At 43.0% G+C, this 26,978-nt stretch overlaps 1 protein-coding gene across 1 annotated transcript in view; it reads left to right on the top strand.

Moving 5' to 3' along the window:
* The first annotated feature begins 10,425 nt into the window (after positions 1–10,425).
* The window catches only part of stac (SH3 and cysteine rich domain), a 56,327-nt gene continuing 39,774 nt past the window's right edge, over positions 10,426–26,978 (top strand). Inside the window, exons 1-2 of the mRNA XM_055862719.1 lie at positions 10,426–10,986; positions 16,229–16,670. Coding sequence (XP_055718694.1) covers positions 10,855–10,986; positions 16,229–16,670 — 574 coding nt within the window. The 5' untranslated portion in view covers positions 10,426–10,854. The remainder of the gene's footprint in view (positions 10,987–16,228; positions 16,671–26,978) is intronic.

The raw sequence follows: 26,978 nt of genomic DNA, 5'->3' as shown, positions 1-26,978 counted from the left end.
CAGAGAAAAAAGTCTTTATTTTCTGTAAGTAGTGCCTTGATGCTGAACGGAAGCCACGACAAAGAAGAAAAAAAAGAAAAGAAAAAAAGACAGAAAGAACGGATAGAAAATAAAAGATCTGTGATAACCAGTCAGTCAGCCATGAAATTACACAAGTCAGCTCTCATTGCAGTGCCTCAGCCGAGACACTTCATTTTATATAATTAACCCTCCATCTCTCCTAGCCCTTTGGCTCTCAGTCATGACCAGCAGCTGAGCCTGAAAATTATAGTGTTTCTCTTCCTTCACCTTCCAACTTCCTGTCTCAAAGTAGTAATGCATTTTCCTCGTATGAGTTGGTTCTCAGTAACACACCATCTTGGTTGAGTCATTTTTACTTACTTGTTTGAGAAATTTTATTATGTATAATGATGTGTCATGAACAATGTTGATGTCACACCCTGATCTGTTTCACCTGTCCTCGTTATTGTCTCCACCCCCTCCAGGTGTCGCTTGTTTTCCCCAGTGTTTCCTGTCTCAGTTCGTCTTGTACGTTCCAAGTCAACCAGCATTTTTTCTTGTTGTCCTGCTTTTGCTATTCTCCTTTTTCTAGTCCTCCTGATTTTAACCCTTTACTGTTCTGGACTCTGTACCCAGCTGCCTGACCATTCTGCCTGCCTTGACCTCAAGCCTGTCTGCCACTCTGTACCTCCTGGACTCTGAACTGGTTTTGACCTTTTGCCTGTCCATGACCATTCTCTTGCCTACCCCTTTTTGGATAATTAAACATCTTAGACTCCAACCATCTGCCTCCTGTGTCAGCATCTGGGTCTCACCTTGTGTCTGTCTCTGAGACTTTATGCTGATGAAAGGCATTTTTATTTTTAACTAGGTATGTCAGTTAAGAACAGATTCTTATTTACAATGACGGTCTAGGAACAGTGGGTTAACTGCCGTGTTCAGGGGCAGAACAACATATGTTTACCTTGTCAGCTCGGGGATTCGATCTAGCAACCTTTCGGTTACTAGTTCAACCCTCTAACCACTAGGCTACCTGCCGCCCCCACCTGCCGCATTATGGGCACAATGTGTCCTTCTGCCTAATATTATGGATTACAACAAAATAAAGTACCATGTTGTTAAGGGCTTGCTGTCTTCATTCGTTTCAAGCAGCACTATCCAGCAACAGGAGATAATACAAAAAACTTTATCGCTTCACAGTAGAGTAGGCTAACACCAGTATTGATTGTAGACGTATAGGCCAGGTTATAACGTTAAGATTCAAATTTTTTATGACCCTTACCTTTTTGGGATGAACGTATCCTGATATAAGATCAGTATCATAATATCTGTATATCATACCCTGCTCTGTGGTTTGCATTCGAGTCACAGTGAGGCTGCAGTCTAGCTCTCTCTACTAGAATTTCACGGACATGACCTTGCAGAGGAGCATTAGGGGAATTAATTTGTTTGTAGAAATGCCTATTGCAAGTCATTATAGTCCTGCACTACAAACCAAATGAATCTAAAACAATGAAAACACATAAGAAAAAAGAAAACATATGCATTATGTTTTGTTTGTGGCTTCAACATATTGTAGAATTATACCAAAATGATTGTCAATAAAGACACATGCCTGTCTCATTGCATTGACTGTCTCTAGCAGAATTCTGTCTCTGCTCTCCAGCAAAAGTAATTTAGAAGGTATGCAGAAATAGAACAAAAATTAATTATACCAAATGTCAAGAGGTTTTGTTCCAATTGCTTGAAATATTTTCCTAAAGTCTTCTAATTTAAACAAGATACGCTGGATCTGGAGAGTGACAGGGTAATTATGGAACTTCAAGGTGAAAGCAGGGGCATCATGCACCTATTATTTTAGAGTAGGCATGATATATGGGGTGGGGGTGGGCATGATATATGGGGTGGGGGTGGGCATGATATATGGGGTGGGGGTGGGCATGATATATAGGGTGGGGGTGGGCATGATATATGGGGTGGGGGTGGGCATGATATATGGGGTGGGGGTGGGCATGATATATGGGGTGGGGGTGGGCATGATATATGGGGTGGGGGTGGGCATGATATATGGGGTGGGGGTGGGCATGATATATGGGGTGGGGGTGGGCATGATATATGGGGTGGGGGTGGGCATGATATATAGGGTGGGGGTGGGCATGATATATGGGGTGGGGGTGGGCATGATATATGGGGTGGGGGTGGGCATGATATATGGGGTGGGGGTGGGCATGATATATGGGGTGGGGGTGGGCATGATATATGGGGTGGGGGTGGGCATGATATATGGGGTGGGGGTGGGCATGATATATGGGGTGGGGGTGGGCATGATATATGGGGTGGGGGTGGGCATGATATATAGGGTGGGGGTGGGCATGATATATGGGGTGGGGGTGGGCATGATATATAGGGTGGGGGTGGGCATGATATATGAGGTGGGGGTGGGCATGATATATGGGGTGGGGGTGGGCATGATATATGGGGTGGGGGTGGGCATGATATATGGGGTGGGGGTGGGCATGATATATGGGGTGGGGGTGGGCATGATATATGGGGTGGGGGTGGGCATGATATATGGGGTGGGGGTGGGCATGATATATAGGGTGGGGGTGGGCATGATATATAGGGTGGGGGTGGGCATGATATATAGGGTGGGGGTGGGGGGGCGTAGAATTGAGCATTTCTCAAACACCTGAAACCGCTTTTTTCCTGCAATCTAGAGATATAATCACTATTCCTCTATTTTTATGCATAGGTTATCTAAGCATACCTCTTTACCTGTTCAATTGTCATTTTAATAAATGATGCACATTGATTCTTTAAGAAATTTAATACCTTAGGAGTTAATAAGTACACCTGCCACACTGCCCCATTGACTGCCAAATGGACACTGAGTCAATACTTTGTAGAAGCACCACAGTTATGAGTATTTCTGGGTATGCTCTTAAGAGCTTTCCACACCTGGATTGTGCAACATTTGCCCATTATTCTTTTAAAAATTCTTCAAGCTCTGTCAAATTGGTTGTTCATCGTTGCTAGACAACCATTTTCAGGTCTTGCCATAGATTCTCAAGTAGATTTAAGTCAAAACTGCAACTCGGCCACACAGAAACATTCACTGTCTTCTTGGTAAGCAAATCCAGTGTAGATTTGTCCTTGTGTTTTAGGTTATTATCCTGCTGAAAGGTGAATTAATCTCCTAGTGTCTGGTGTAAAGCAGACTGAACCAGGTTTTACTCAATGTAAATTGTCCGGTGGCGATTTTTATGAATTGTTCAGCAGTCTAATGGCTTCGGGGTAGAAGCTGTTGAGGACCCTTTGGGTCCTAGACTTGGCGTTCCAGTACCGCTTGCCGTGCCGTAGCATAGAAAACAGTCTATAACATGGGAGACTGGAGTCTCTGACAATTTTATGGGCTTTCCTCTGACACCGCCTATTACACTGCTCAAAAAAATAAAGGGAACACTTAAACAACACAATGTAACTCCAAGTCAATCACACTTCTGTGAAATCAAACTGTCCACTTAGGAAGCAACACTAATTGACAATACATTTCACATGCTGTTGTGCAAATGGAATAGACAAAAGGTGGAAATTATAGGCAATTAGCAAGACACCCCCAATAAAGGAGTGATTCTGCAGTTGGTGACCACAGACCACTTCTCAGTTCCTATGCTTCCTGGCTGATGTTTTGGTCACTTTTGAATGCTGGCGATGCTCTCACTCCAGTGGTAACATGAGACGGAGTCTACAACCCACACAAGTGACTCAGGTAGTGCAGCTCATCCAGGATGGCACATCAATGCGAGCTGTGGCAAGAAGGTTTGCTGTGTCTGTCAGCGTAGTGTCCAGAGCATGGAGGCACTACCAGGAGACAGGCCAGTACATCAGGAGAAGTGGAGGAGGCCGTAGGAGGGCAACAACCCAGCAGCAGGACCGCTACCTCCGCCTTTGAGCAGGAGGAGCACTGCCAGAGCCCTGCAAAATGACCTCCAGCAGGCCACAAATGTGCAAATGTGGGATGACCACGGCAGCTTTCCAATCTTTAGGGATCTCGGACGACGCGAAAGAGAGGTTGAGGTTAATTAATCAAATTTTCAACACCAGCATTTAAAAAAGAATTCCACTTGTAAGTTAGTTGGTAGTAATATAAAACAACACATCAAAGGCAACAATACAGCAAAGAGAGAGACAAACACATAAAAAAAAAAAAAATTAATTAAAAAATTTAAAGGCAAGAAAAAAATTATATTTTGATACAGTTGTTACAGTTCAACTAGCACAGATAATACAGTCCTTAACATCCAAGATGTCGTGTATGTCTCGCCAACAAAGTGACAAAGGCAATTACATCCTTATTGATTTTGGTAAATTGTATTGTGGGTAAGGAAACACCAAATAATTCAATAAAAGGGTCTGGCTCGATTTGTGTGCCGCTTAATTCTGAGAGTGTGTTAAAGATGTCTTTCCAGAAACCAACAAAAGATGGGCAACACCAAAACAAGTGTACATGATTAGCAGGAGACTGGTTACAAGGGTTCACATCCTTGTAAATTTTGTATAATCTTGCTTTGGTCCAGTGGGCCCTATGAATGAGTTCGCATTGAATGAGACCGCGCCGAGCACAAATAGAAGAGGTATGTACCCTTTTGAGTGCCCCTTCCCGTAGTTCATAAGATATTTCCTCACCCAGTTCCTCCTCCCATGAGGATTTAATATTGTTTAATGAGATTACTTCTAGTGAGCAAATTTGACTATAGATTATTGACAAGGTGCCTTTCAAAGTAGAAAGTGGGATAAGAAATGTGTCAAACTGGGTTTCACCAGGAAGGGTGGGGAACTGGGGATCTATGCTGTGGAAGTAACTCCGGACTTGTAAAAACCTAAAGAAATGATGTCTGGAAAGACCAAATTTAGCTGACAATTGTTCAAACGTACTAAATGTATTGTTAATATAGAGATCTCTGAATCTTTTAATACCGAGACTAGACTAAGGAGAGGTGTAGCAAAGACCAGCATTACAAATTGTCCTTAGAACGGGTTAAAAGAGGAGCAAAGTTGACTTGAAAAAGGTTTTCAAACCTGATTGTGACATGTAAATACAACTACTGTGAGCAATTTTAAATTGCAAGCTATGTAAAGTGGATTTTTTTGCGGCCATATTAAGCGGCATCAATTCGCTTTTACCGAGATTCAGTTTATACCCTGATAAGTGACCGAAGGATGTGAAAGTGGCAAGGGCAGCAGGAACAGAAACAGAAAGGTTGGATGTGTATAATAATAAATCATCTGCATATAAAGACAGTTTGTGTTCGCGTCCGTATCTGACTATACCTTTGATGAGGGAGTTGGAGCGAAGTGCTATTGCAAGGGGTTCTATGGCGAGAGCAAACAGTAAGGGACTTAAAGGGCAACCCTGGTGTGTCGATCGTTGCAAAGGGAAGCAATCTGATTGGGTGTTATTAGTCCTGACAGAGGCTTGAGGGGATGAGTCCAGAAGTCTTATCCAAGTCATTAATTTGGAGCCAAAGCCAAATTTACTTGGAGTTTGTGTCACGCTGTGATTTGGGGTGGGCATTCTATGTTTTGGCCGGGTATGGTTCTCAATCAGGGACAGCTGTCTATCGTTGTCTCTGATTGGGAACCATACTTAGGTATCCCTTTTCCCTCCTTTCTTTGTGGGAAGTTGTCTTTGTTTGTGGCACTATAGCCTTAAGCTTCACGGTTGTTTTTGTATTGTTTATTGTTTTTGTCGGCGTCATCCTAAATAAAAGGGAATATGTACGCTTACCACGCTGCGCTTTGGTCCTCTTCATTCAACGGCTGTGACAGTTTAAAAATGGTATTTCCATTCCACCCGGTCAAACGCTTTCTCCGCATCCAGGGATACAATGGCTTCAGAAGCATTGGCGACAGAAGGATTATATATAATATTAAATAATCGTTGAAGATTGAACGGAAGTGAGTGGAAGAAATCATCCAATTCCAATGTAAATCTCTTGAACTCATCATTGATCCCCCTAGGGTCTAATGATATCCCAATGTACGAATGTGAGCTAATAATTTACTGGCTTTATCTCCTTGTTCATAGTAAGTGTTCCTAGACTTGACAAGCAGTTCAGTAACCTGGTCTGTTAATAATGTGTCAAATTCTGCTTGCAAAGTTAAACACTCCTTATAAATATCCGGAGATGGTGAAACGGCATAAATAGTAAAACTATGACTGAACAATGAAAACAGAAAAATATTTGCATGTTGCCAAGAAAGCTAAGGTAACTGAGCTAAATGACTATCGCCCTGTAGCACTCATTTCCGTCATCATGAAGTGCTTTGAGAGACTAGTCAAGGACAATATCACTTCCACACTACCTGACACCCTAGACCCACTCCAATTTGCTTACCGCCCCAAAAGGTCCACAGACTACGCAATCACACTGCACACTGCCCTAACCCATCTGGAAAAGATGAATACCTATGTAAGAATGCTGTTCATCGACTACAGCTCAGCATTTAACACCATAGTACCCTCCAAACTCATTAAGCTCGAGACCCTGGGTCTCGACCCCGCCCTGTGCAACTGGGTCCTGGACTTCCTGACGGGCCGCCCCCAGGTGGTGAGGGTAGGAAACAACATCTCCACCCCGCTGATCCTCAACACTGGGGCCCCACAAGGGTGCATTCTCAGCCCTCTCCTGTACTTCCTGTTCACCCATGACTGCGTGGCCATGCACGCCTCCAACTCAATCATCAAGTTTGCAGACGACACTACAGTGGTAGGTTTGATTACCAACAACGACGAGATGGCTTACAGGGAGGAGGTGAGTGTGGTGTCAGGAAAATAACCTCATACTCAATGTCAACAAAACAAAGGAGATGATCGTGGACTTCAGGAAACAGCAGAGGGAGCAACCCCCTATCCACATCAACGGGACAGTAGGTGGAAGGTGAAGAAGAAGGTGGAAAGTTTTAAGTTCCTCGGTGTACACATCACGGACAAACTGAAATGGTCCACCCACACAGACAGCATGGTGAAGAAGGCGCAGCAGCGCCTCTTCAACCTCAGGAGGCTGAAGAAATTTGGCTTATCTCCAAAAACACTCACTAACTTCTACAGATACACAATCGAGAGCATCCTGTCGGGCTGTGTCACCGCCTGGTACGGCAACAACAAACTACCTGCCCTCCAGGACACCTACACCACCCGATGTCACAGGAAGGCCAAAAAGATCATCAAGGACAACAACCACCCGAGCCACTGCCTGTTCACCCCGCTATCATCCAGAATGCGAGGTCAGTACAGGTGCATCAACGCTGGGACCGAGAGACTGAAAAACAGCTTCTATCTCAAGGCCATCAGACTGTTAAACAGCCATCACTAACATTGAGTGGCTGTTGGCAACATACTAACTAATCTCTAGCCACTTAAATTTTTTGGGGGATGTAATAAATGTTTCACTAGCCACTTTAAACAATGCCACTTTATATAATGTTTACATACCCTACATTACTCATCTCATATGTATATACTGTACTCTAAACCATCTACTGCATCTTGCCTATGCCGTTCGGCCATCGCTCATACATATATTTTTATGTACAGTTGTGGCCAAAAGTTTTGAGAATGACACAAATATTAATTTCCACAAAATTTTCCGCTTCAGTGTCTTTAGATATTTTTGTCAGATAATACCATGGAATACTGAAGTATAATTACAAGCATATCATAAGTGTCAAAGGCTTTTATTGACAATTACATAAAGTTGATGCAGAGTCAGTATTTGCAGTGTTGACCCTTCTTTTTCAATGCCTCTGCAATCCACCCTGGCATGCTGTAAAATTTACTTCTGGGCCACATCCTGACTGATGGCAGCCCATTCTTGAATAATCTATGCTTGGAGTTTGTCAGAATTTGTGGGTTTTTGTTTGTCCACTCGCCTCTTGAGGATTGACCACAAGTTCTCAATGGGATTAAGATCTGGGGAGTTTCCTGGCCATGGACCCAAAATATTGATGTTTTGTTACCCGAGCCATTTAGTTATCACTTTTGCCTTATGGCAAGGTGCTCCATCATGCTGGAAAAGGCATTGTTTGTCACCAAACTGTTCCTGGATGGTTGGGAGAAGTTGCTCTCGGAGGATGTGTTGGTACCATTCTTAATTCATGGCTGTGTTCTTAGGCAAAATTGTGAGTGAGCCCACTCCCTTGGCTGAGAGGCAACCCCACACATGAATGGTCTCAGGATGCTTTACTGTTGGCATGACACAGGGCTGATGGTAGCGCTCACCTTGTCTTCTCCGGACAAGCTTTTTTCCGGATGTCCCAACAATCGGAAAGGAGATTCATCAGAGAAAATGACTTTACCCCAGTCCTCAGCAGTCCAATCCCTGTACCTTTTGCAGAATATCAGTCTGTCCCTGATGTTTTTCCTGGAGAGAAATGGCCTCTTTGCTGCCCTTCTTGACACCAGGCCATCCTCCAAAACTATTCGCCTCACTGTGTGTGCAGATGCACTCACACCTGCCTGCTGCCAATCCTGAGCAAGCTCTGAACTGGTGGTGCCCCGATCCCGCAGCTGAATAAACTTTAGCAGACAGTCCTGGCGCTTGCTGGACTTTCTTGGGCGCCCTGAAGCCTTCTTCACAACAATTGAACCGCTCTCCTTGAAGTTCTTGATGATCCAATAAATGGTTGATTTAGGTGGAATCTTACTGGCAGCAATATCCTTGCCTGTGAAGACCTTTTCGTGCAAACTAATGATGACGGCATGTGTTTCCTTGCAGGTAACCATGGTTGACAGAGGAAGAACAATGGTTCTAAGCACCACCCTCCTTTTGAAGCTTCCAGTCTGTTATTCAAACTCAATCAGCATGACAGAGTGATCTCCAGCCTTGGCCTTGTCAACACTCACACCTGTGTTAACGAGAGAATCATTGACATGATGTCAGCTGGTCCTTTTGTGGCAGGGCTGAAATGAAGTGGAAATGTTGTTTTGGGATTCAGTTCATTTGCATGGCAAAGAGGGACTTTGCAATTAATTGCAACTTAATTGCATTAAGTGTCCTTCTTTGCGAGACATAGGAAAAACCTCCCTGGTCTCTGTGGTTGAATCTGATGGCCTTGAGATAGAAGCTGTTTTTCAATCTCTCTGTCCCAGCTTTGATGCACCTGTACTGACCTCTCCTTCTGGATGGAAGCGGAGTGAACAGGTATTGAATCGGGTGGTTATTGTCCTTGATGATCTTTTTGCCTTCCTGTGACATCAGGTGTTGTAGGCGTCCTGGAGTACAGGTAGTTTGCCCCCGGTGATACGTTGTGCAGACCGCACCACCCTCTGGAGAGCCCTGCGATCGTGGGTGGTGCAGTTGCCGTACCAGGCGGTGATACAGCCCGACAGGATGCAATTGTGCACCTGTAAAAGTTTTTAAGTCTCTTGAGGCGCTGTTGCGCCTTCTTCACTTCGTCTGTGTGCGTGGAAGCTTTGGCTCAGTTTGAGTTTGTCGGTGATATGTACACCAAAGAACTTAAAACGTTCCACCTTCTCCACTGCTGTCCCGTCGATGTGGATAGGGGGGTGCTCCCTTTGCTGTTTCCTGAAGTCCACGATCATCTCTTTTGTTTTGCTGACATTGAGTGAGAATATTTTCTGTCACACCCTGATGTTTCACCTGTCTTTGTGATTTTCTCCACCCCATCCAGGTGTCGCCCATCTTCCCCATTATCCCCTGTGTATTTATACCTGTGTTCTCTGTTTGTCTGTTGACACTTTTTTTGTGTCTCAGCTCCTGCTTTTTCCAGTCTCTTTTTTCTCGCCCTCCTTGTTTTGACCCTTGCCTGTCCTGACCCTGCCTGCCGACTTGTACCTTTGCCCCCCTCTGAAATACCAACCTCTGCCTTACCCTGACCCTGAGCCTGCCTGCCACCCGGTACTGTTGCCCCACCTCTGGTTTACTGACCCCTGCCTGCCTTGACCTGACTATTGCCTGGCTCTGTTGGAATACTAAACTATTGTTTATTTGACGTGGTCTGCATCTGGGTCTTATCTTCATACATTTTCCTGACACCACACTCCGAGGGCCCTCACCTCCTCCCTAGTATTACAGAGAAACAACAAAACATTGTCAATAGGCTACATACTGTAGCTTGATCAAATGTATTTACAATCATACGTCCTGTGAGTCACTAAACAGTACACCAGTATTTCAGAAATATAAATGTATTAACATGTATATTATATAGCCTATGTAAATATGATAGCCTGCCAGCTGCCTGCTTCGATTTGAACCAAAATAACCAAATACATGTAGTATTCTTTCTGAAATGTATCATGACAGAAATGGAAGGATGTCAACGCCTGCCTTGGTTTACCAAACTACGTTGACAAGAAAGACCCCTCCCTTCGCAGCAATGAGGCAGGCGCTCAGATATCCGCCCATAACCAAGCTGACAGCAGAATCCGGTTGATCACTGACAGCAAGGGCACGAACAGCTCAAGACCAGACGAAGCGCGCCGCATGGACACGGATGGGATGTTGGCAACATTACGCAGCAGGAGAGTGATGGAAAGTCCCGAGCAGAGTCGATAGTGGGTGAACTTATAAGGCAATTGACTTGCAAGTATGTATTCTACGCACCAAATAGTTTTCTTTTCCCCGCAGTCGATTCTGTAGCCTATCTTTCAGAATCGCCATAAGACCGACTTCTCATCTCAGGACAGTTGAAAACGAAGTCACGACGAAGAATGAAGAAACACTGAAAAATGTAGCCAATTCAGATATTCAAAGCTGCACACGAGTGTACAAAGTCCTCAGCGCAACCCGAAGCCGGTCTTTAAGTTTTTTTTGTCCAAGAGGAAAGAACATGATTCCCCCAGCTAACATCATGCAAGACGAGAGTTTGGGCAAGGAGAACGAGCGCGAGCAGCACGAGAAGCCTCAGTCACCAGCGCCCAGCGCGAGTCAACAGGAGACAAAGGTAGTGGTACCCAAGAAGGTCAGTTTTTAGTTGATGTGCCCATTCCATGAATCAATAGATCGTGAAATGGTTTAAAATAGATAAAGAACCTGCATGACTGCCTCTCAATCTGTCTGGAACAGCCAAAGCTTAGACATGTAGCTTATTTCAATTATTTAGCCAAACGGTCAATTAAGTCTATTTTTATATATTTTAAATGGCTCATATATTGCACATGGTCATACTTGTGCATCACGTTGTAAACAAAAACATGTTCATATGGTATATTCCACCCATTCATACATGTTTTATGTATTATATATGTGCAGGATCTAAGTGTCTGTCCCACAATAGGCATTCTTAAAGTAAAGTTATATGACGGACATATTTAAACTATATATACTCTGAAATAATATTTTAGGCTACTATGTTGTATTATAGCTCAAAATCCAATAATAACAACACTAATTGTTCCCGAGTTCGATTTAGTCTGATTTGAGTTTTTCCACTGGTTCCAGTGGAGTGTTTCCACTGATTGATTTCAGCCAACAATATTGGCTTATAACATCCAACCTTGCCAATGAAAGTACAGTATCATATCTAGCCTTGCCAATGAAAGTACAGTATCATAAAAATATGAATATTTATGAATAGGACAGACAGATGGACCCTAAAAGTTGATGGGGGTTGCTGCAATTGGGAGCTATAGGAGGGTTCCAGCTCTGCCATTGGCATTTTGTCTAATTGTGTGGTCCACACCTATTTATCTGGGTCACCCATAGCCCTGAGTAAGTACTAGCTATAATTACCTCTAAAATACTGGACCAGTCACTATCATTATGGTTGTAGATTTTCAGCCAGTTACACTCTCTTCCTGTCCCAAAGCTCTCTGGCTTATGCGGGACACTTTAGACACGCTTCTCAGTTCTCGTAAATGATCATCTCAAGTTGAGAGAAACCATTTCAGTTTTTCCATTCCCTTTCCTTGGCAGCCAGTTGCTTCAGCGAAGGCAAAACATAACCTTTTTCCCTTTCATCGTTACATTAGTCTGTAGCACTTCCCATCTCTACACATCAGTAAATGTGGTCGCTAGATTGCTATTTGAAGGGATTCTTGGCAGGTATCCTGGAGTAGTTAGCAGCTGTGGGCAAGCAACTGTAATCATTTCTTCCAGGTGTCTCAGTTGGGATGTTATGATTGGGTTCCTTTGAGAGAAGTGTGTGACTGTGGGTATGCTGATTGCCTTCTGAATGGATAATTAGTTATTAGTCACGTGTCATGATCGTTTTTTATTAATGAGAAATGATACCTGTTCCCAGAATGACACTTACACTAAGTCATTCTAGAATGTTAGAATACTGCATGAAACCATACCTCACACGTGTGATTCAATGCACATGGCACAGGCTGTTGATTTCATTTGGAATGCATAGTAAACCATTTGTAATGCAAGTTGCAGAGAAATAACTAGGCTACTTCTTTAAAGGCACCATATAGGGACTCTTTCACTTGTTTCGATGTGACTTTCATTGTTTTTCCTTTTAAAGGAAAGTTGGGGTTCATAAAGTAAGAAAAGTGAAGTGCCCTATCAAAACTTTAATCAGCCTCTTTGACAAACCTCCATTTTATATACTCTTGATGAGAAACACTATTTAAGCTTCCTTGGGAAATTTGTAATTCATAAGATTCCCTGAGGTGTTTTTGGTAAATTAGCTTTTAGCTTGAAATCCCCCCTTCTCATTAGCCCCCTGTGAAGTATGATAGAGTGGCTCTTTTTAAGCTTGTCCATGTGGCTATTGCTCTTGTGATGGATCCTGTATCAACAGCCAGACATTTCCCAACGGGGTTCCCTCAGCCTGGTCTGTTGATTCATTTGTCTTATTATGCTGAGGAAGACCTTAATGTAGAGTTCTAGTATTGAGAAAGAGAACAGTGCAGCCTTCATTGTTTATGACGAAGTGCGTTGAGTGGCAGCTGCATTTATAGAAATATAGCTGAAAGCTCTTCATAGTTTGTTGTATTTTTCATGGAAGGGGTGCAACATACCAGTAAACATATTTTCTATAGAATATAAAACATGCCAAATAATTTTAGATGGGCGGCTAATTGAAGTACAGTTTTCTTTTTCCGTCCATTAAATCACAGAGCAGTCACATCATTCCCTTATTGAGAGAGGAAGAAAGTACAATATATTTTTGATAGATCCCACCTCTCCAATTCTCTGACTGCTTTAATGTGCACATGTAGGGGCTTTAAGGATTCCAGCCACTAAGCTCATGATAGAGTGGGTAATACAGATGCTCATAAAATATTGACATCTGGTGTATTATGGTTCTCTCTCTGATCTTAGTAGAGAAAAAAATGCAATGATAACACATCTGTATTTTGTCCATCCCCAAGCTCTAACTTAAAATAATTATAATTCTCAGTCGGATCCTATTGAAATGGGGAATAGGTATTCCTTAGATACTGTATTCTGTAACGTCGACGCTGGGAGTCGAGAAACAGGTGGTAAGTTTAATATAACAACGAACATGGCACGATACAACGTAGGAATAGCGTTTAGACATGAACAAACAGAAACAATACTGCCTGGGGAAGGAACCTATTGGAGTGCCTGATAAAGGTGAGGTATTGGAGAGCAGGTGTGCTTGATGATGAAGCGCAGGTGTGAGTAATGATGAAAGCCAGGTGCACGTAATGATGGTTTCCTGGACCGGTGGTTAGTAAACCGGCTATGTCGAACGTCGGAGGGGAGGAGCGGGAGTAGACAGATACGGTATCAGCTCATGTCTTACCCCACCATATCTGTTTAATTCAATTATAACATTGCAATTTGACTTTCAAGATGACACAATTTAGGATTTATTTTAATTTATCTTGACCATTGTTTCATTTCAATGTCATTACTGAGAAGTTAAACAAACAAAAAAGGCAGCCTTTCTCAGTGAGGAAGAAGACTGGATCTATACATTATAGATAGGTATTTTATTTTCCAATCACCATCTCCTAGAGTCAAGGCTAGACAACATCAAAGCTTAATTGTGAAAAGACAGCTACACTGAACTACCAGAGTACCATGCTCTGTTGGTGGGGGGTTGAATTAATTATTTCCAGATTGACCAGATTGATCAACAAGTCATGATCACGTACACGCATACTGTCAAAACTCAGTTTCACTGCTGGATTCATTTGAATGGAAAATACAACAGGGGAACACATTGCAAATTGCATTTGACATAATGCAATCATTGGTCACCACAGGAGATTTGTTCATCCAACAAAACATTTTATGATATGTAGTATATGTGTGTTATCCTCAACACTTTCCAGTCATGGAACCTGGAAATCATTGAGGCCAATCGAATGAAAACAGATCAACTGCAGGGACAAATGCACCTAAATAACAAGTTGAAAATAGCCACTCACCCTGGTGTTAGGTCCCCATTACAGATTCAGCCACTGACTTGTGAAATGGAAAATAATTGTTTAATGAGTCCATTCTCTGACCACCATTCACCATCATTTATAAAGAAGTGCTCTTTAATGTGACGGTGCAGGCATTGACTGGGCAGATATACAGAAGCAATGAAATTATAGTTTGGCGGAGAGTCGTTTTGTTGAGAGTTTGTCACGACCCAAGTGGGAGCGTAGTAAACAATAAGTCTTTCAATATGAGGAAAAACATTTGTAGAGGTGTTAGAGGAGCCATTTCCTGTCTGCCGGGTTGCTCTTTAAGTTATACAAAAAAATAAACAGAAGCAGTAAGGATTTTGTAGAAAAAAAGGAGGAAGGGAACCGTTGCTAAGGTACACAATAGTCGGTTTTTGTAGACAGAAGGTGCTAAGGTACACAATAGTCGTTTTTTGTAGACAGAAGGTGCTAAGGTACACAATAGTCGGTTTTTGTAGACAGAAGGTGCTAAGGTACACAATAGTCGTTTTTTGTAGACAGAAGGTGCTAAGGTACACAATAGTCGGTTTTTGTAGACAGAAGGTGCTAAGGTACACAATAGTCGGTTTTTGTAGACAGAAGGTGCTAAGGTACACAATAGTCGGTTTTTGTAGACAGAAGGTGCTAAGGTACACAATAGTCGGTTTTCGGTAGACAGAAGGTGCTAAGGTACACAATAGTCGGTTTATGGTAGACAGAAGGTGCTAAGGTACACAATAGTCGGTTTTTGTAGACAGAAGGTGCTAAGGTACATAATAGTCGGTTTTTGTAGACAGAAGGTGCTAAGGTACACAATAGTCGGTTTTTGTAGACAGAAGGTGCTAAGGTACACAATAGTCGGTTTTTGTAGACAGAAGGTGCTAAGGTACACAATAGTCGGTTTTTGTAGACAGAAGGTGCTAAGGTACACAGTAGTCGGTTTTTGTAGACAGAAGGTGCTCTTTGGTAAAAGGGATAAATTGGTCATCAAAAAGAAAGGAGGACCGAGGCACTCTTCATAGAATGAATTAAAATGCCTTTATTTGTATGGCATGTTCAATGGAAACATTTTTTAAAACTCTGACATGTTTTGGTTGCATAGCCTCAGGGTGTACAGTAAGGAATTTGTTGAGAGTTTATCACAAACCAAGTGAGAGTGTAGTAAACAATAAGTCCTTCAAGATGAGGAAATACATTTGTAGAGATGGTAGAGGAGACATTTCCTGTCTCCCGGGTTGCTCTATAAATTATACCTAAAAAAAGAGAAGCAGTAAGGAAATTGATTCAGGTTATGGCCCAGCATGGTAGAAATGATTCCTCCATGATGCAAAGCGTAACCCGGGAAATTACATTTCCTTTCCATGTGGGGGACTGAACCTATACAGCAGTTTTCCACAAAAGAACTGCAGGTTGACTTAGCAATTTCAGTGGCCACTTCCAGTATGAGCGTCAGAAATAAACTTAGAAAAATATGAGTGAACATTCATGAATGTTTTTCTCTTTCAGTTGAAGCTTTCAGTTGAAGACTCTTTCAGTTGAAGACTCAATGTGAGTTATCTTGGAACAGCCCAATGAGAAGTCATAAGGATTAATAATGCAGAAAAGGATTGTATGGCACCTTGTATAAATGTGGTGCTTATGGAGCAAAGATACCCATGCTACAGTAATGGAACCAATTTGAATTAATTTGATACATACTGTACAATATTGTACGGTAATAAACATGTTCTAAGGTCAATTTCTTCTCAATCTATTTCTCTCTCTCTCTCTCTCTCTCTCTCTCTCTCTCTCTCTCTCTCTCTCTCTCTCTCTCTCTCTCTCCCTCTCCCTTTCTCTCTCACTCTGCAGATGCAGAAGTTGAAGCGCTCCCTCTCCTTCAAGACCAAGAGTATGCGCAGCAAGAGCGCTGACAACTTCTTCCAGCGCAACAACAATGACGCCAAGTTATCGACGGAGCTGCTCTCTGACAACAGCAGCAGCACGTGCCAACTGAGCGTGATCGGGGTGGCGGTGGCCCATCCCGTCCAACCCGTCCAACCTGTCCAACCTGTCCACCCCGTCCACCCTGTCCACCCCGTTTACCCAGTCCACCCCATCCACCATGCCCCCCCTCTCTCAACCTCCAACCTGGTGATCTCTAATGCGCCCCCGGCCATCCCGTGTGCCCCACCTTCCTTGGTCTATTCCCCGGGACGCCACCCCCTTGCCATCGACCCCACTGGACACGGCTTCATGGAGCACATCTTCAAGAAGCCCACCTTCTGCGACGTCTGCAACCACATGATCGTAGGTAATGGTCACCCTTCGAATTCAAACAAACATTCACACTGCAGTGTATTGCAGAGAAACCTCAGTGTAGATGCTGCCTTCCTCTGACACCGCCTGGTATAGAGGTCCTGAATGGCAGGAAGCTTGGCCCCAGTAATGTACTGGGCCGTACGCACTACCCTCTGTAGCGCCTTGCGGTCGGAGGCCGAGCTATTGCCGTACCAGGCAGTGATGCAACCAGTCGGGATGCTCTCGATGTTGCACCTGTAGAACCTTTTGAGGATCTCAGGACCCATGCCAAATCTTTTTAGTCTCCTGAGGGGGAATAGGCTTTGTCGTGCCCTCTTCACAACTGTCTTGGTGTGTTTGGACCATGATTTTTTGTTGGTGATGTGAACACCAAGGAACATGAAGCGCTCAACCTGCTCCACTACAGCCCCGTGGATGAGAATGAGGTCGTGCTCGTTTCTCCTTTTCCTGTAGTCCACAATCATCTCCTTTGTCTTGATCACGATCACGGCCAGGTCTCTGACCTCCTCCCTATAGGCTGTCTCATTGTTGTCGGTGATCATGCCTGCCACTGTTGTGTCGTTGGCAAACTTAATGATGGTGTTGGAGTCGTGCCTGGCCATGCAGTCATGGGTAAACAGGGTGTACAGGAGGGGACTTTTCACACACCCCTAAGGGGCCCTCGTGTTGAGGATCAGCGTGGCAGATGTGTTGTTACCTACCCTTTCTACCTGGGGGAAGTCAGGATGTCCAGGATCCAGTTGCAGAGGGAAGTGTTAAGTCCCAGGGTCCTTAGCTTATTGATGAGCTTTGAGGGCACTATGGTGTTGAACGCTGAGCTGTAGTCAATGAATGGGAAAGGGTGGGAAAGGGCAGTCTGCAATGCAATAGAGATTAGATCATCTGTGGATCTGTTTGGGCGGTATGCAAATTGGAGTGGTTCTATGGTTTCTGGGATAATGGTGTTGATGTGAGTCATGACCAGCCTTCCAAAGCACTTCATGGCTACAGACGTGAGTGCTACGGGTCGGTAGTCATTTAGGTAGGTTACCTTAGTGTTCTTGGGCAGAGGGACTATGGTGGTCTGCTTGAAATATGTTGGTATTACAGACTCAGTCAGTTGCCAGTTGGACATCGCATGCTCCGAGTACACGTCTTGGTCATCCATCTGGCCTGCGGCCTTGTAAATGTTGACTTGTTTAAAGGTCTTACATCGGCTACGGAGAGCGTGATCAGACCTATCACCGTCAGTGATCAGACCTATCGCCGTTAGTGATCAGACCTATCACCGTCGTGTCATCAGCAAACTTGATGATGGTGTTGGAGTCGTGCATGGCGACACAGTCATGGGTGAACTACTCTCCATTTGTCCAGCTCACCAGATCTAATGAGAGAGAGAGAGAGAGAGAGAGAGAGAGAGAGAGAGAGAGAGAGAGAGAGAGAGAGAGAGAGAGAGAGAGAGATTAATGAGAGTTTAATGAGAGAGAGTTTAATGAGAGAGAGTTTAATGAGCCCGGTGGAAGGAGAGTTAGAGTCAGAGAGTCACAGAAGGGCAGCAAGACCATCACATAGAACTAAAGGCTTACTGTAGAGTAGATGCTGGGTTGTCAGCATACTGAATCACAGAGCAAAATTGACTTGGTCAGGGTGATACAGACTAGGTATAGGTGTACTCAGGAATGCAATTATGCAAGAAATGGTACATGTTGTGAAGGCACTGTAGAGGTATTCAGATAAGATATCGGATACCTTTATTCAGACAGATTATATGAATTTCAATGCTGCTCTCCGATAGAATAATTTTATCTTGGGAGTTGTACAAATGTCTGCGCTATGTATCAATTAAGGGGCCTGATGAATTTTTCTCAATCTCTAATGCCTGTCTAGACTCTAGAGAACTGGAAAGGGAGTTATATTAGAAGACCTGTTGGAAGACCTGTTGAGAATCCTCTACAACGAGTCAACATCACCCTGTTTGCACATAGGGTGCTTTTATTTAATAAAAGTTAATGCAGAATTAATGTCATCCATAATGAAAAAGCTGATTTTATTACCTTGTTCTCCGGCTCATTGGATTGATGGGGTATATTATGGAATGCAAACACACCATTTGTTGGAAATCAATTGAGCCCCCGAGCATGTTCCCCTTCTTGCGTGTGCTCCTATGTGAAAATTTAATTGTGCTGCTGGATGGATGAAATGGGTTCTTCTATTGTATATCATTTGATTTGGCAAATTGCAAATCACATAGTTGTCTTAAGACATAGGAAAGTAATCTATTCGCTTTGATGCATTTCTGCAAATTCAATCCCTAAGATAAACATGTAAACAGAAGGAAACCTCCAAAATACGGGTCAAACTTCATTAGCTTAAAAGTTTATCAATTGCTAAAACACAATTTCTGAAACCTTGCTCCATTTCCTGAAAACATTAAACACAAAACCTCATCTTCAAGCACTATTTACATAACCTCTGACTCCTCTCGAAAAACATTCGGCCCAACATTCGCCTTTACCTGTGTTCGAAATCTAACACTGCTCTCAAATCATAAACAAAGTGATCAAAATGATATACACTCTTAAGCAGTCAGTAAACAATTCTCAGAAAAATAGAAAACACATTGTTCAAAACATACAATTCTCAGGGAGAAGTAATTTTTTTTACCTAAAAAAGATTAATATGTTTCCGTCATTGTCTTTTGATGAACGAAAACATGTTCTATCATAGTAGCTCAAAATTGATCAGAAATTACTACTCTGCTTTGCTCTTTGCAGTTTTGTTTTTTGTTCTTCCTCCTCCTTGTACCCCTATTTTTACAGTACTGTACCCTGCATCTCACAAACGTGTCCTTTGTCTCTGTGCTACTGTAATTCTTGTTCTTTGTTGATATGAACCTGCAACCAGTCAAAATCTATTGAGCAGTCAGTACTGTTAATACATGGAAAGCACAATGTTCAGGGCCATACAATTTGTCCATTGTACAGTATACAGCCTACAATGCACTGTACTACAGTATACAGCCTACAATGCACTGTACTACAGTATACAGCCTACAATGCACTGTACTACAGTATACAGCCTACAATGCACTGTACTACAGTATACAGCCTACAATGCACTGTACTACAGTATACAGCCTACAATGCACTGTACTACAGTATACAATACTAAAAGGGACACAAATCAAAGGAGTTAACATGTGATCAATGTGCTTCGTCTTGTCTTTGGGCTGGGCCAGGCCAGAGCACTTCTTCTTGTCTTTGGGCTGGGTCAGGCCAGAGCACTTCTTCTTGTCTTTGGGCTGGGTCAGGCCAGAGCACTTCTTCTTGTCTTTGGGCTGGGTCGGGCCAGAGCACTTCTTCTTGTCTTTGGGCTGGGTCAGGCCAGAGCACTTCTTCTTGTCTTTGGGCTGGGTCGGGCCAGAGCACTTCTTCTTGTCTTTGGGCTGGGTCGGGCCAGAGCACTTCTTCTTGTCTTTGGGCTGGGTCGGGCCAGAGCACTTCTTCTTGTCTTTGGGCTGGGTCAGGCCAGAGCACTTCTTCTTGTCTTTGGGCTGGGTCAGGCCAGAGCACTTCTTCTTGTCTTTGGGCTGGGTCAGGCCAGAGCACTTCTTCTTGTCTTTGGGCTGGGTCAGGCCAGAGCACTTCTTCTTGTCTTTGGGCTGGGTCAGGCCAGAGCACTTCTTCTTGTCTTTGGGCTGGGCCAGGCCAGAGCACTTCGTCGACATCACAAGGAATATTGTCCCTCCTGAGGCAACGGGGGAAGAAGCCTCTTGTGTGCCGTATCCAGCCCTGACATGATTCCTCCCCTATATCACCACAGGCTAAATCCATGGCTTGCAGCAGATTTACTCTGGTGTAGGGTTGTCTATCATATACTTTCCATCTCCAAGAGGAGAAAAACTCCTCAATCAGATTCAGGAAAGGCGAGTATGGAGGGAGGTACAAGTTCATAAACTGCCCATTGATGTTAAACCATTCCCTTACCTGAGCAGCTCGGTGGAAACTGACATTGTCCCACACTATCACATAGGTGGGAATGGGATTCTCATTTAGCTCTTGACCCTGCTGCTCTTGAACCTGCTGCTCAAATAAAATATCTCTTAGATTGGCAATAAATCTTAGAAGGTGCTGGGTGTTATATGGCCCGAGTGTAACATGGTGATGTAGAACACCATGGTTGCTGATAGCAGCACAGATTGTGACATTGCCACCTCGTTGACCAGGGACTTCAACAATGGCCCGCTGTCCAATCATGTTTCGGCCTCTCCTTCTCCTCTTTGTTAGATTGAAGCCTGCTTCATCGAAAAAAAGATGAACTCATGGGGTCTGTCCAAGGATTCCAAGTCAAATATTGTCTGTATAGAAATACAAAATCCTACATACAGTATATTGTAAGTTGTACAGAGCTAGTGGTATACTGTAGAGTACAATTAGGCTTCTGATTCACATACATTGTATGTACTGAAGAATAATGTAATTCACATAGTATGTGTTAGTACTGTAGACAATCTGGATTACAGTAAATGTTTCTGAATGTACACTTACTTGCACATACTGAGCTCGCAGTTCTTTCACCCTTGGTGAGTTGCGCTCAAAAGGTACTCTGTATACTTGTTTCATTCGCATCCTGTTACGATGGAGGACACGGTCAATTGTGGAAATGCTCACACTGTCGATTCCCTGGAAGTGTGTGTTGTCTTGTATCACTCGTTCCTGGATTTCTCTGAGTCGTATTGCATTATCTTGAAGGACCATGCCAACTATAACGGCTTCTTGCTCCCGAGTGAATATAGCTGTCCTTCCACCTGCATGTGGCAGCCTTGCAATTCTACAAAAAGTAGTTGTGCAGTTACAAAACATATTCATGCAGTACAATACATAGAGTGATTAACTTTACAAATGTCTATTGAAAAAGCTGCACATAGTGTAGTACAGTAAATTTGCAATTACAAAATGACAGTAGTATACTGTACCTGTTCTCTTCTCTGAATGTCCTTACTATGGTGGACACAGAAAATCGGCTCAAATTGGGTTGCACTCTAAGTCCTGCTTCCCTCATTGTCAGTCCATGGACAAGAACATGGTCTATAACTGTTGCTCGAATTTCATCAGATATTTCCACTCTTTGTCTTCCTCTTCGTCCTCCTCTTCCTCTTTCTTGCCCTCCTCCTCTTCCTCCTCGTCGCCCACCTCGCATACGCACTCGTCCTCGTCCTTTCACATTGTTTCTTCTATCCATTCTCAGACTTTCTCCTTCCCACCTTCAACAACCTGTTTGCTCTCTGAACTGGCTTATATTGGTTGTGTCGCATCATTTGAAACAGGTTAAATCCATTTTGAGTGGTTGTGTTCAATCAATGACATGTGTTCTCTATTTGTATTTGATTGTTGCCACTTGTGTTTACCAGTATGGATGACATGTGCATTAGAGTGCAGAATGTGTTTTGAGAATGAGAATGTGTTTAGAGTTTTGCTGAAAAGTCTAAGTGAGATCTGCAAATTGTGTTTTACCATGTGAAATGGTTTAAGGTATTGACAACAGACTGCATAATTAGCTAAATGAGTCCAGGCAACTGAGAACTTTGTTCAGCCAATGGGCTTTAGTGTTTTAGCAATTGAGAAAAACTGTAACTCCACAGCAGATTAGTTGAAGTACATAAAAATGCCTCTGATTGAGCACAGCACGTTAGTCGTTTATTGAGTACAGGGCCTTGCTGCAAATTACTTATTAAATAAACGTCTACCTTGTTACTGGGGAGTGAATAGGAGATCTATCGGGAGGGAGGGTGACAAAAGGTGGAGAGTAATTTTGTTGAATTTAGTTGAAAATAGGTTATAAATCTTCATCCAGCTTTTACCTCGAATGCCTCGAAATTAATAATATTCTAGCCGTTATTCTGTATGAGTGTGTGTATGAGTATTGAAGAAACAAACTAGGATGCCTTATTGCTCCAGGAAAGCAATAGGGAAATACACAACCATTCTAAGCCCAAGAGCTCAAAGAATAGCACCTGCTTTAATCCATGTACAGTATGTATTATAAGTAATGAGTATGGCACTTAGAAAAATGTACAACGTAGGCCTACATAGAAATATACAACATAGATGTACAACATAGCAAAGACTCTGCTCTGTGATTGTTACAGCAGGCTATAACAGTGATGATCAGGAATGAGTAAGCTCCTTCATGAAAGAATGATCAATCTTATCTCCTTCCTTCTGATCCAAACAACAATATTCATCTTCATCATCCTTAATTCATTTACTACAGTGTTTCATTTAATGAAGGGTTCAAGGGAAATCTGTTCTTTTTCAGTACCGCTGAATAAGTCATACGCCGAAACCCAGTTGAACAAAAACGGATAAAAGTTTATAAATTAATCAAAATTAGTTGTACAGGTCCTCATTTGAAGTGGAGTAAGGGTACGGAAGAGAGAGGCGGCGGGAGGCAGGCAGGCGAGTCTCAGGCACGATGAAGGTAATTTACACAGGAAATGAGAGGATCCAGGCAGGAAAGGGGGCTTAACGGATCAATGTGCCGACTCACTGTATCAGAGTTTGGGCATGTGTGTGTGTGTGTGTGTGCACATGCTCACGTGTGGAGAGAGAGGGAAAAAAGAGTGACAAAAAAAGTGGGGGGAGAGAGAGAGTGAGGGAGAAGGAAGAGGAAGTTCAGGTCTGGCAGGTGTCTAAACTATTACTGCGGTATAAATAAAAAATGGGCTGTTAAAAGTAGCCTCAGCCATGAGAGCAGATACCACAGGGTGATTGGATGCCTGGATGCCATCACTTCTCCTTTTATAAAAAACAAAAGGTCTGTTAAGGTTGCCTCAGCCATGAGAGCAGATGCCACCACAGTGTGATTGGATGCCAGGGTGCCATCACTTCTCCAATTTTGGCTCATTGCCAGCTCACCCCACCAGACACCATTCACCACCACAGCTGAAAGGGCATTTGTCAGATGGAAGTGTCTAGGCACTTGGGCACCATGGCTCATCCCATAGCTGCACTCATCTCATTCAGCGTGAGGGGTTCTCATCATACCTCCACGTTATTGCAATGAGTCAGTGAAAGCACCCCCATTTAACAACTGCAACAAGGGTTTAATTTGGCCTTTGCTATTCTATCACTGTCAGGCACCCTAGCCCATCCGGATAGACATTGCAATGATCCCAGTATATTGTGCTCAAGGACAACCATAGTTCCCATTAAAAACGGTAATGTACTACTGTAGGCTACACAATAAATGCAGAAAAAACAAAAATCAATGCCTTCCAAACCATACTAATATGAGATCATTTGTTTTGTAACCTTGACATATTTTGACATTGGCAGTAACCTAACCTTGTCCTGAGGCATATGAAGTGTGGTGCACGAGACTAGCAGTAAGCTGACTTTTTCTGACCCAAATCTCTACAGCTGTAGGGTTAGCCGTGCAGGGCTCGGGCTCCTCTCTGGTTTACAGTTGCTGTTGGTTTGTTTGTGGCCTTGCTGTTGTTGTGCTCTGTTATTGACCTCTCCATCCCTCTCCGTCCCAGACAAGGATCATATTCCCAGATCTGTCTGTAGCCTGGTCCCAGATCTGTCTGTAGCCTGGGCCCAGATTTGTCTGTAGCCTGGTCCCAGGTCTGCCTGTAGCCTGGTCCCAGATCTGCCTGTTGCCTGGTCCCAGATCTGCCTGTTGCCTGGTCCCAGGTCTGTCTGTAGTCTGGTCCCAGGTCTGTCTGTAGCCTGGTCCCAGGTCTGTTTGTGCTTTTGCCTACTCCAGTGTCATTTTCAAGCCATAAGGAGTTGGCAAGAAAGCAAAAACAGATCAGTATCACTAATGACTCCTGTTGTTGAGTATTAATGAGGCTTAGTCAAGCAACACAGGAGCAGACTGCATGACAAGGACCTAGCTTTTCCCTCTAGTTTAAGTTTCTTTGGAGGGATCGCATATGAATACTATTGTATTCACTTTAGTGTTTTTGCAGACTTTACTGTAGTATTCATTGTAGTATTTACGGTAGTGTACTGTAGTATTTGCTATAGTGTTTTTGGGGATATTACTGTAGTATTTACGGTAGTGTTCAGTAGTATTTACTGTAGTGTTTTTGGGTACATTACTGTAGTATTTACTGAAGAGTTTTTGTATTATTATCTTTGACATAGAAGTAGGGTGCTTTCTCCTTGAGGAAGCCTACTGGAGAAAAAGTAAAGGAGCTAATTTTCCATAACCTGTATAGGTAGGTACTGTAGGTAGGTACAGTTGAAGTTGGAAGTTTACATACACTTAGGTTGGAGTCATTAAAACTCGTTTTCAACCACTCCACAAATTTCTTGTTAACAAACTATAGTTTTGGTAAGTCGGTTAGGACATTTACTTTGTGCATGACACAAATACTTTTTCCAACAATTGTTAACAGACAGATTATTTCACTTATAATTCACTGTATCACAATTGCAGTGGGTCAGAAGTTTGCATACACTAAGTTGACTGTGCCTTTAAACAGCTTGGAAAATTCCAGAAAATTATGTCATTGCTTTAGAAGCTTCTGGTAAGCTAATTGACATCATTTGAGTCAATTGGAGGTGTACCTGTGGATGTATTTCAAGGCCTACCTTCAAACTCAGTACCTCTTTGCTTGACATCATGGGAAAATCAAAAGAAATCAGCCAAGACCTCAGAAAATAAATTGTAGACCTCCACAAGTCTGGTTCATCCTTGGGAGCAATTTCCAAACGCCTGAAGGTACCACGTTCATCTGTACAAACAATAGTACGCAAGTATAAACACCATGGGACCATGCAGCCGTCATACCGCTCAGGAAGGAGATGCGTCCTGTCTCCTAGAGATGAACGTACTTTGGTGCGAAAAGTGCAAATCAATCCCAGAATCCGAGTCCTATATCGACATAACCTGAAAGGCCACTCAGCAAGGAAGAAGCCACTGCTCAAAAACCGCCATAAAAAAGCCAGATTACGGTTTGCAACTGCACATGGGGACAAAGAGCGTACTTGTTGGAGAAATGTTCTCTTGTCTGATGAAACAAAAATAGAACTGTTTGGCCATAATGACCATCGTTATGTTTGGAGGAAAAAGGGGGAGGCTTGTAAGCCGAAGAACACCATCCCAACCGTGAAGCACGGGGGTGGCAGCATCATGTTGTGGGGGTGCTTTGCTGCAGGAGGGACTGGTGCACTTCACAAAATAGATGGCATCATGAGGGAGGAAAATTATGTGGATATATTGAAGCAACATCTCAAGACATCAGTCAGGAAGTTAAAGCTGGTCGCAAATGGGTCTTCCAAATGGACAATGACCCCAAGCATACTTCCAAAGTTGTGGCAAAATGGCTTAAGGACAACAAAGTCAAGGTATTGGAGTGGCCATCACAAAGCCCTGACCTCAATCCCATGTAAAATTTGTGGGCAGAACTGTAAAAGCATGTGCGAGCAAGGAGGCCTACAAACCTGACTCTGTTACACCAGCGCTGTCAGGAGGAATGGGCCAAAATTCACCCAACTTATTTATTGTGGGAAGCTTGTGGAAGGCTACCCGAAACGTCTGACCCAAGTTAAACAATTTAAAGGCAATTCTACCAAATACTAATTCAGTGTATGTAAACTTCTGACCCACTGGGAATGTGATGAAATAAATAAAAGCTGAAATAAATCATTCTCTCTACTGTTATTCTTACATTTCACATTCTTAAAATAAAGTGGTGATCCTAACTAACCTAAGACAGAGATTTTTTACTAGGATTAAATGTCAGGAATTGTGAAACACTGAGTTTAAATGTATTTGGCTAATGTGTATGTAAACTTCCAACTTCAAATGTAGGTAGGACTCGGTTCTGAATGGAGGGATCAGATCTTCTGCTCTTTTCTATAACCATAAAGATTATTATTATGAATGGTAATTAATTATGAATTAATTATGAATTATGAATATGGTCTATACTCTGCATGTAGGTTTGCATGTAGGTTTCTCTCTTACGGGTGGCACAAATGTGGATGTGGGGGAGCGGAATGGACAGGGTATATGCAAATTAAATACTGTAGTGTTTTTGCGGACTGCGGTGTTTGCAGACATTTCTGTAGTATTTACTACAGTGTTTTTGTGTGGATAATAATGTAATATTCACTGTAGTATTCTACAGTATACTAAAAAATTATATACTAAGTACTACACATGAACGAGGGATACTACAGTGTGTAGTATAGTATACTACAGTTTACTACAGAATTCTATATTAAGTACTGTAGTATGTGGGGATGAGGGGAAGAGTTGTGTGTTCAGCTTGTTCAGTGCCGCATGTCTCATGTAAGCTCTCATT

This window comes from Salvelinus fontinalis, chromosome 15 (assembly GCF_029448725.1).
Source record: "Salvelinus fontinalis isolate EN_2023a chromosome 15, ASM2944872v1, whole genome shotgun sequence".
Taxonomy (NCBI): domain Eukaryota; kingdom Metazoa; phylum Chordata; class Actinopteri; order Salmoniformes; family Salmonidae; genus Salvelinus; species Salvelinus fontinalis.
This window is presented reverse-complemented; position numbering and strand designations above follow the sequence as displayed.